General features: G+C 44.3%; 1 protein-coding gene across 1 annotated transcript; it reads left to right on the top strand.

Moving 5' to 3' along the window:
• Nucleotides 1–269: 269 nt before the first annotated feature.
• On the top strand, nt 270–3,439 carry LOC308164062 (ankyrin repeat and SOCS box protein 3-like; the record flags this gene model as incomplete). The annotated part of the gene is made up of 8 exons (XM_080538222.1): nt 270–420; nt 669–839; nt 934–1,043; nt 1,129–1,261; nt 1,502–1,679; nt 1,857–2,066; nt 2,653–2,786; nt 3,423–3,439. 8 exons carry the CDS (start codon nt 270–272, stop codon nt 3,437–3,439), a joined length of 1,104 nt encoding a protein of 367 aa, XP_080394348.1.
• Between the last annotated feature and the right edge of the window lie 8,252 nt (nt 3,440–11,691).

Raw genomic sequence — 11,691 nt, 5'->3', positions numbered from 1 at the left:
CTACCTAACCAAGTAGTTCTTATCTTATATCAGTCAGATACCAGAATTGAATTGGGCATGACGTGAGGTGTTCACAGTTTACGAATAGTGTGGAAACGTATAATTGAGCGATCATCATTACCCCTGTCTGTTTTATCATAGCCTGCATTCCTTGCTTCTCTGAACCCTCCTGTCATCGCTCTCTCTCTCTCTCCATCTCCTCTTTCTCCACTCCACCCTCCTCTCACCACCTCTCCTCTCTTATTTCAGACTTGGTTGAGGGTGATAGGATGGACTTCACTGAGTGTTACGGCCTGGTGCGTTCTCTGACCCAGATGGGCCTCAGCATGGACAGTAGAGACAACCGTGGCTGGAACGCGCTCCACGAAGCTGCCACAGTCGGTGCAATGGCGTGTGTACGTGTGCTCCTCAGGGCTGCAGGTGAGAAATGAGTGGGAGAGCTTTGCGATGATGGCTGTCTGCATGCTTGGTGTTAAAATGGAATATTTACATTATCACTTTAGCCATTTATGCTCTGGTGAAATAGAGAGGATGAAGGGGACGGTGCCAAATTAGGTAGTTGAAACATGCCACGATATTTACTCCCCCTCTCAATCTTCCCTATTGTTGTGACTGTAGACCTTGTGCACTCTCACCTAAGATTCCCTCTCTCCGTTGACTCTGAGCAGCAGGTTCCTCCCGCGGTCATTGTGACTATGTTGCCTCTGTAACACACGAGGGTGAGTCTGCTCTGTACCTGGCCTCACAACATGGACACCTAGGAGTGGTCAGACTCCTCCTCAGAGCAGGTGCCAACCTCAACCAGCCAACCACTGACCTGTCCTGTCCTCTCTACACAGGTAACACACACACACACGCACACACACACACACACCCACACCCACACCCTATGAGGCTTGATTACTCAATGTCATTGTGTATATTTGTGAATAGCTATAGATGGTGGGCATAAGGAGGTTGTACAGTTGCTGGTCAGGAAGGGGGCAGAGGTCAATGGAACACACGATTCAAGATGGACCTGCTGTCACCAAGCTGCCTACAAGGTACACACACACACACACACACACACACACACACACACACACACACACACATACACACAGAAATTCACTCCCACTCTCTCCTCAGGGTTACAGGGAGATTGTGTGTATCCTGGCGGGCAAGTGTATTCTTGAAGTGTATGACGACTACAAGATCACACCCTTGTTTGTAGCTGCACGGTACGGACAGCAGGAATGCCTGCAAATCCTCATTGATGCAGGTACACAGCTCTGCATCTGTATGCTTTTTGTAAATGGCTGCTTGTGTGTGATGGCTTACTGGTGGAGTTGTTTATATTTTTCATGTGCATAATCATTACAGTTGTTTACACGACAAAAAAGATGAAAGATAAGCATCCAATGCTATGTATGTATGTATATATATATAAATATTATGGGAGCCAATATACTGCCTATAAATACTGTGATATATTGCATATTAATATATGTCTTGGTTGTAGGTGCGAATGTTAATGCCCAGGCATGGGACTTGGCTACGCCCTTGATGGTAGCCTCTCAAGGAGGGCATGAGGGTTGTGTGGATGTTCTCCTCACCCACGGTGCTGACCCAAACCTAGCCTGCCATGGCAAATGGCCACGGCTCCCCATCCACGCCGCAGCGCAGTTCGGACACATCAGGTATGCAAACATGCATTTGAAACATATTTTCTCCTACTCAAAGAAACATGGCATCTTCTCACATGTGTGTGTGTGTGTGTGTGTGTGTGTGTGTGTGTGTGTGTGTGTGTGTGTGTGTGTGTGTGTGTGTGTGTGGTGTGGGTGGGTGGGTGGGTGTTTTTGTCTTTGTCCTTGCAGTATCCTAGCCAAGCTTATTACTGTGACGGATCGTGCATGTGACCGTGGAGAGTCTTCAGTGAGTCCGTTGTACATGGCTGTGGTGAATGGACAGAGCCACGCTGTGGAGCTGCTGCTGAGAGAGGGCTTCAGCCCAGACGGCCAGAACTCTAACTCTGTCTTTGGCTATGAGTCACCCCTATCCTGCGCCCTCGGACGCAGAGATAACTGGTATACACACACACACACACACACACACACACACACACACACACACACACACTATGAGTGACATGGATTGATTACTCACACACACACTTCCCTTGCACTCCACCAGTCTTACCTTTACCCTCATCTCTCTCTCTCTCTCTCTCTCTCTCTCTCTCTCTCTCTCTCTCTCTCTCTCTCTCTCTCTGTCTCAGTGAATCTGTCCGGTTGTTGTTAGCTGCGGGGGCAAGTTTAAATGAGAAGGTATGGATATATGCCATTTGCACCAAACCCGAGCAGCTGCAGCAAATAATCCAGCAAAGGAGTATCTCCAGACCAGAGCAGTTGAGTAAGAGCATCAACATATCCGGACCAGAGGAGAAGAGCAGAAGCATGTTCACGCCAGAGGAGTTGAGTAAGCTGTTGTATGTGGCGCTGAACGCAGGCTTACAGACGGCTCTCTACTGGCTTCCTGCTCTATTGCAGGCAGGACTGGAGCCCTCCCTTTTCCTGCAGCCCATCATGTAAGACACACACACACACACACACACAAACTCTTATAAGCTAATGTCACTGCTTTACATCGTCTGTTGTGTTTGATTGGTTTCAGGCTGAAGAAGGCGGATCCTGAGGTGCTAAGTTACTTCCTGGAGTTTCAGAATTGGTCGACTCTGCCGCGGCCGCTATTAGACATACTTGACCAGCGACGGACACAGAACACCTGGACTCCACGCTCACACCAAGGTAAGACACATGTCAAGTGTAAAACAGAATATAGCTGCCCAATTGCATATTGCCCTGATCCCAACACTCTACCCTGATAGTAGAGGTGTACAGAGATGTCATTATCTGTATATGTATCTTACCTTCCTGTCTGTCTTCACTATATCTGTCCAATAAAATTAGAAATATGAGTGGGACTGCCCCACTCAGAAAAAATGACTTAAAAAGAAAAATCGTATCGAATCGTGAGTTGAGTGTCCTATGTTGCAAACAAAATGGGCATTTTTATTTTGTGGCCATCAACAATGATATGAATCGATTTGAAGAAACATAATGGCTGACGCACAGACATGTCAATCATAGCTTTTTTCCGAATAATAACGAGCAACTTTGGGTAGAATCTGTGTCTGGTTCCATCGCATTACTTGTGCTTTCATCTCTCACATTTCACGTGTGTATTCTCATGAACTGCCAATTATGTAGTTCACTTGTTTTTAGGTGGTATGGGCTAGTGGTCTATTTGGCGAGTATATAACAGCCACATGTGTGTCTGTGTCTGTGTCTGTGTCTGTGTCTGCGCGCGTGTGTGTGTGTGTGTGTGTGTGTGTGTGTGTGTGTTTGTAGTGTCTCTGCCCTCTCTCTCTCTCACCTCTGCAGGCTCCAGATCAGGGTGATGTTGGGCTCTGAGACTCTGATGCAGACAGCTGTAGTTCAGCAGCTCCCTCTGCCCCCTCCACTACAGACATACCTCCAGTTTACAGACATCCTACCACCCTCACAAACATGTTTGCACCCCCACCCTTAGAGGCATCCTCATGTCCCAGAGGTGCCTGTAATCGGGCCCCTATTATAGGGGATGTACGCAAACATAAGATTCAGCTTATGTCATGCCAATTTGACATCATTCAGTTTGTCACGCCTACAGTTTCACCTCATTCAGTGCTATGACAGCTGCATTTCTTTATGGTTTGATGAAATGCGGACAGGCAGGAGCAACAATGGTAACTTGTCGGTCTTCAGTAACTACTTATACTGCAATAAGAAAATGGAAAGACTGGAACCCATGCTGCACGCAGACTTAACTGTCAATGAACTGCAATCTGTCAACAATGCGCTGTGAGGTGAGTTTGTAGGAATGATGGAAAGCTGTCTTAGCACTAAATGTGTAATGCACAACTTTAAGGTTGACCTAAACTTAACACAAGATGGCAGCATTGAGTTATTTTTTGTTTTGACATTTGTCTTTTCTAATCCACATTTGACATAAGAAGATTGCAACACAAATGTACAAAGATGTCCATACATTTTAAAATGTCATTCATATTTGGAAAAAAAAAAAAAATGTTTCAAAAACAAAATGTTGTTATCAGTAATTAAACATGGCTGTGTCTGTTATTGCAAATGAAAGTACTATACTAAAATTATAAAATCAGTTTGGTTATATGATACCATTTCAATATTGCTTTTACACCGTTCACACTGAGTGGGCTGGCATGGTACAATTCTTCAACACTTGCCTCTGCTTCACTTTTGGTGAGTTTGGCAGACCGCATAGTCTTGCTTGAAGTCTTCTTTGCCATTAAAAACACAAGAGGTCTATTTTCCACTTCATGGCATGGTTTACCCCATCTGCCATTGTGACGGCCAGGAGCTTAAGTTGCACCAACAGAGAGTTGCCTTTGGGGGGCTGCAGGGACTGGTGTCCTTCTGTTAGCACTGTTCATGACGCTGTTCTGTGTGGCTCTTCCCATGTGGTATTCCTCCATAATGACTCATTGCATTTTCATTAAGTATGCTAGGTGGAATATGCCTAAAGTCACGTAGAGGAAAATCACTTAGAAGTGTCATTTATTATATTGCTATTGTATGACAGTTTCTTTTTTGGATTTAGCTTATTTGATATGTTGTTTGCTCGATTTGATAAGCATTGTGGGGTGAGTGTGATACAGTGTTCAAATGATTAAGAAATGTGACATTTAAGAGTGAAGAAAGGTCATGTGTAGACATACTTTTCATGCTGGACAGTGATCCCCATACAGATCCAATTTAACTTGAATAAACAAACTATTTTGATTGTAAAAGTTAGGCAAATTATATATTTTTTCATGAGGGTGACGTATCACCGTCATATTCAAACTGTTAGTTCTATATCGGTAGGGAGAGAATTGAGAGTCCTTGAGACTTGATTTCTAAATGTCTTCTCCCTTGTTAGTTCTTGCAAACTCATATTTGACAGTGAGAATCCTATATTTCTGTATGTAAATCATATGCAATTACCTTTTACTCAACTTTTGATTGAATATTATGAGCTGTCTGTTGAGAAATTGCTATTAATATATGATTTGTCTACTAGGATAGTGGCTTCATATGTAATTTCTATTTTCATAATGTGTGACATTACAAGAAATCTAATAGCCTAATGTAATGCAATACTCAAGTAAATTGCACAAGAAGTAACAATGAAACAAACTCAGTCAGTTTCTACCTACTATACAAAAGGCTTGCATGCATTACAGTTGCATGCAGAGGCTTCAGATATTTGTCTTTCACCACTTCAAGTCATTTCTTAAATGCTTTTTCATTCAAAAGTATGAGTTGTAGTTGTAAAAATATAGGTTTCACGTTGTAATTTCTACTTTGCCAGAAAATACGGAACGTCATGCATGATACTGTCTCACTAAAAACAGAAAAATGTCATGTAATTACCTTTTACCCAACTTTTGATTGAATATTATGAGCTGTCTGTTGAGCAATTGTTATTAATATATGACTTATTTACTAGGATAGTGGCTTCTGCATGTCACTGTCTCACTAAAAACACTTATACCGTATTTGGGGATGGGGAGAGTGTACAATCTTACAAAAAGGTGTTTCATATTGTAAAACCTGAGCACAAGATATTGGCATATACCGTACTTTGATAACCTACTTTTAAAAGTTGTTCTGTTAACGACAGAGTTTTTTTTTTTCCCACCATATTTTTTTGTGCCTTATACATTTTACAGGAGTTGTATATTTGCACTGAATTGATCTTCTTTTAAGTAATACAGGCTAATTAGTACTTAGGCCTGTATAGAAAGCAATCGTTTAATGAGTCACTCTAGTACTGTATATCACTGGCATAAATTAAACAGAAACAATTAGACTATACAGCAACACTAGTCAGACAGTACCAGTGTAGTCTATTGCATGTAGATTGGAGACGGTATACACTGTAACTCTACTTCTCTTGTGCTGCTCAGCAGTCATTGGGTTAAATCTGTTACAGGCTACATCCATCTTCTGGGGGCCTCAATTAGCATTGATCTACAGAAGAAAAAACATGCTTGTGTTATTATATACCATGGAGCAATTTCTGTTCCAATGATTGAGTGTACGGGGGAATTTTTTAAACATGGTCAGCCTAACATATTTGGTCTTCCTGTCAATAACGTGGCACTTGTCCAAATTATGGATCAATATCAGCTGATCTTTTTATGTTAAGGCACAATGAAGTTGGTCCTTTTTATTCACTGTGTGATTTAGCTTCCGGCAACTTTTTATGTTCTTTGTCAAAATTTGGCTGGATTAAATGTCAAGGAATAAATCTCAATGATTGCATTCAGGGTTCGAGTTATAAGCTGATCTCTGTGGGGGTCTCCAAAATAACAGTGCGAAATGTTCTCATGCACGCGCGAATCATGCCCACACAGCGATGGGACTTACAAGTTTTAATTAGCTATAGGCAGTAGCGGATTAAAGTGGTCAGTGGCCCTAGGCTACTCCTTTGTGTGAGGACCCCCCGCCCCCATACACAAGCCTCCCCCCTCCACAAAATATACAACTCACGAGCACCCTGCACACACACACCACTCATAATGCTTTACCATAAAACACTTAAACACTTTAATAACACAATAACACAACAGTGTTAATAATGCAAAGAATAAAAAAAAGGTTCAGTGCATTCAGTTCTGTCTCTATTGCTCTCCTCTCCCGTTGTCTCTCTGTTACTGTCCTGTTGTCCGTCTCTCTGTTGCTCCCCTCAGCTCTAAATGACAGAAATGAATTAGCTAATTAGTTGGCATGTAAACATATAGTTAGGGTTGGGTACAGTTTGGGTTTTATTCGATACCGGTGACAAATCGATACTTTAAAAACGGTACCGGTACCGAAACATCATCCTCATCCTCATCCTCCTCCTCAAATACCAACATATCCTGACGCTACAGCTGCAGGCTACTCATTTCACCACATCAACAGCCCCACATGAAACAACAGCTATAAAAGCGATAGTCACACATGTATCTCGGCCAATAATTGTGTTATTTTTGCTATACAGAAGGAGCGAAAAATACATGTACACTAGGTTAGTAAAAAGTAAAAGCCACCTTACGTTTACGGAGACAAGATAGACCAAAGTGGTCTGTTTTCAGTAGGCTGCGGTCGCGGTCCTGGAACCCATGATGCTGACGTCCGAAGTCCTTTCTTTATCCAAGATTGGATGAACGGGAGAGGGTCAAAAAATGGCCTTTTTTTGGTCGGCATGGTAGCTACTGTATGTATATACTCCTGTATAGCTAATGAATGAATGTTTGCTTCTCAATAATAGGCTAGGTGCACGATCTCACTACTTCCTGAAAGGCAACTGGTATATGAACATATCCTGTCTCACTCTATTGGTTTAATTGATTAATCAGCTGTGCACTGTGTGTTCCAACGGTTTACCGCACAGCTGATTAATCAACCTTTTGCTGTTGCACAATATTCTACTGCGCCCCATGGTGTCTTGGTGGTGAAGTGCAGGCAGTCAAAGGCCTACTGTAATTCACAGGAGATTAATGGTGCGCGTAGCTCTTTTGGAAAACGTGTTTATTTTACAGTATTTATAATATAAATTAAATAATATTCATTACATTGACATTTTGATCAAATAATAGTTGTGGTAATGTATTATTAGCGACCCCCACAGATTTTTGATTTTACTGCCTTCATGGGAGCTCAGAGAGTCTCAGACCATCTCTATGGGAGCTCAGCTCCCATTGGCTCCCACATAACTCGAACCCTGATTGCATTTCTGAAGCTTATTTAACAGTCTAAAGCGGGGTACACACATAAGGACTTTCTGGCCGATTTTCGGATGTCTGAAAACTACAGAAAACGTCCGATTATCAGATGGATCTTAAAATTTTCCTATAACAAAATCCTGTGGTGTGAGGTGTGTTAAGAGTCAATTCTCTTCAATTGTGCAATCAACTCTCCCGACAACCTGCTCGGAAAATGGGCGTGGCCGGCAGTCGTAAATGTCAAATGTGTTCTATACTTACGACCAGAAATCATAGGGTTGCCAGATTGTTTGGTGAAATTAGCGGTTTTAGACTGTGGTTAGGGTGGAAAATGTCATTCCCATCTGGCAACCCTGCCCGCGAGTCCAACTAAACGTGGATGGAATGTAGCCAATCAAGAAGCGAGCTGACTTCTTCTTTTCGTTATTCGGCACTTTATTTGCCCTGTCGCACATGGTTGTCTCGTACAGGTCAGTCAGGGTACTACGTTAGATAATAATAACAATAACTTTATTTGTATAGCGCTTTTCCTGCAAACGTTGCGGCTCCAAGTGCTTTAATCATTATATAATCTTAATTTAATTATTTTGTCATTTAGTTTAGTTTTAGTTTAGTTTATTTATTTAGCACACAAGAGATTGTGCAAGGAGGGAACGAAGCCCAGAAGGCTTGTACATAGTTCCACTCCCGTCAATATCTATGTTTCAAATAAACATCAAGGAACACTTAATGCATGTCAATAAGAGAAAAGAAACCACAAACAAAATCATATCCATAAAGGCAATATTAAAAGGATGGGTTCACGCGAGATTTCTGGCTTGGGGAATGAGACTCTAGAGAGTCACGCGAGATGTATGGCTTGGGGAACGAGACTCTAGAGAGTTTGGAGTCTGTCGTAACGAAAATCTTTATGTCTGTGGGGTGCTGAAATGGGAAAATCGGCATACACCACACACAATACGATCAAGGCTGTTCAATCCAAGATTTTGTATCTTCATGTGTGGGGTCTGTCTCAGATAAGATTTCGGTTATGATTTTGAAAATCCTTATGTGTGTACCCCGCTTTACTTAATGACATTTTCCAATGGCTCTTCAGTTTCATTCATGTGTGTTCAACAGTGCCTGCTCAACAGAAAGCGCACTCCCTTTGGAACAACATCTGTTGTGGTTGTGAGGCTGTCAAACTCTTGTCTTTGCGGGCTACTTTGTGGGTTATGTTGTTTGACTCTCAAAGGCTGTCATTTGTTTTAATTTATTTGCTGTGTGTGTGGGTTTGGCTGTGTGTGTGTGTGTGTGTGTGTGTGTGTGTGTGTGTGTGTGTGTGTGTGTGTGTGTGCGTGTGTGCGTGCGTGCGTGCGTGCGTGCGTGCGTGCGTGCGTGCGTGCGTGCGTGCGTGCGTGCGTGCGTGCGTGCGTGCGTGCGTGCGTGTGTAAGTGTGTGTGTGTGTGGGGGGGGGGGGGGAGAAAGAAATAGCACTAAGGAAAAGCAGCAAATCCATTCAGCTGGCAAATCTTCATCCTTGGGATTGTCTCTTCTCTTTTCCATAACAAATCCAAAGGCAAGTTCCCTCAGGAATAAAGTATTAGCATTGGAGGTTTTATCATTAGTGATTTTAGAGAGAAATCACAGATTAATTATAGTTCACTGAATTGAAATAGCACTGAAAAGTACAGTACTATATGTGTCCTCTTTCATTTCATGTAGTCCATGCAAGGTTTGCATTAGTACATAATTTAGTACAACCGTTTTATATTGTACTTTAGTCTATTTTGGTATGGTATCAGTGAAAGTCATTTACAGTTTCATAGAATACCTATAGAGTATAGGTACCTATACATATAATACTTTATATTTATACTCAATATTTCCTCTCTTCCTTCCTGTCAGAGAAAATATGTTATATTTGTTATATAAGATTTACATTCTATGGCATATATTATCTAAGGATATATTAAGTTTGACCAATAGTAACATGTATGGACTTCATACCTTAAATGGAAATAGGAAATATTTCGAGAGCAACTTTCTTCACTGCCAAAAAGCTGCTCACCTTTCTGAATCTACAGGTCAACTGCCATTTGTCTTCTGTCAAAGTACATCGCTGAGTAATTCTTCATCTACACAAGACATTAGCATCCAGTCAAAACAAGGGAGCTTTATGTCAATTACACTTCAGGCAATCCATTGAGATTGATTGAGAGATTGAGATAACGTTTATTGCCACTATGCATTACACATATAGGAATTTGCTTCGTCACCACAGCAAGTGCGTTTATACTTTTTTCACATATCAAAAAAAACAGGACAACACAACAACAACACAGGACAGACAACAGTGCATTGGATAGTGCGGTATAAAGTAAAGTGCAGTGCAGAGTTTTTTACAGTGAGTCCAGTTCAGTCCTGGGCAGACTTGGGGGGGGGGGGGGAAGCCAGAGTCATTTAACAGCCTGGCGGCTGAGGGGTAGAAGCTGAGCCTGTGGCGGGCCTTCAGTGCCTTAGGCAGCCGCAACCTTCTTCCAGAGGGAAGCAGGGTGAGGAGGCCGTGGCCGGGGTGGAAGGGGTCTGCCATGATCTTCCTTGCCCTCCTCAGAGCCCTGGTGTCATGCAGGGAGTTGAGGGAGGGCAAGGGACAGCCGATCACCCTCTCTGCTGAACGTAGCACCCGCTGCAACTTGGCCTTGTCCTTGGTCGTTGCAGCAGGGAACCAGGTGATGATGGAGTGGGTGAGGATGGACTCTATGATGGCCGTGTAGAACTGGACCATCATGGACCTCGGCAGCCTGAGTTTCCTCAGCTGCCGGAGGAAGAACATCCTCTTCTGGGCCTTCTTTGTGAGGGCCTCGGTGTTCTGCTCCCACTTTAGGTCCCGGGAGATGGTCATGCCTAGAGAGCGGCATGACTCCACGGAGGCCACCGGGGTACCTCCCAGCGTGATGGGAGAGGGCAGGGCTGCTTTCCTTCGGAAGTCCACCACCATCTCCACTGTTTTTAGAGCGTTTAGCTCCAGATTGTTTAAACTGCACCAGCTCTGCAGCCCCTCGATCTCACCCCTGTAGGCAGATTCGTCCCCCCCGGAGATGAGGCCCACCAGGGTGGTGTCGTCTGCAAACTTCAGGAGCTTGACCGAGGGGTGGCGGGAGACACAGCTGTTGGTGTAGAGGGAGAATAGTGCTGGAGACAGGACGCAGCCCTGCGGGGAGCCCGTGCTGGTGGTCCTGGAGCTGGAAATGCTCTTCCCCAGCTTCACCCGCTGAGACCTGTCAGTCAGGAAGTCCGTGATCCACCTGCAGGTGGAGACCGGCACCTGCAGCAGGGATAGCTGGTGCTCCAGGATGTGTGGGAGGATCGTGTTGAAGGCCGAGCTGAAGTCCACGAACAGGATCCTGGCGTAGTTGCCTGCAGTGTCTAGGTGTTCTAGTACGTAGTGCAGAGCCATGTTCACGGCGTCCTCCGTGGATCTATTGGCTCTGTACGCGAACTGCAGGGGGTCCAGCACAGGATCCGTGATGAGCTTCAGATAGGCCTGGACAAGGCGCTCCAGGACCTTCATGACGACGGAGGTCAGAGCGACGGGTCTGTAGTCGTTGAGGCCTGTGACCTTGGCCTTCTTGGGGACGGGGATGATGGTTGATGCCTTGAAGCACGCTGGGACGTGACACAGCTCCAGCGAGGCGTTGAAGATGTGGGTAAACACCGGGGCCAGCTGGTCGGCGCAGTGCTTCAAGACAGAGGGAGAGACGGAATCCGGACCAGCTGCCTTCCGGGGATTCTGCCTCTTAAACAGTCTGTTTACCTCTCGCACTGTGACAGAGAGAGGGGGTGGGGAAAGGGGGGTGGGGTTGGGCGGGGCGGGTGAGGAGGGGGGAGGGAGGGGGGGG

This window comes from Nansenia antarctica, assembly GCF_963989245.1.
Source record: "Nansenia antarctica genome assembly, chromosome: 8".
Lineage (NCBI taxonomy): Eukaryota > Metazoa > Chordata > Actinopteri > Argentiniformes > Microstomatidae > Nansenia > Nansenia antarctica.
The sequence above is the reverse complement of the archived record's forward strand: the minus strand, read 5'-3'. Positions and strand labels throughout refer to the sequence as shown.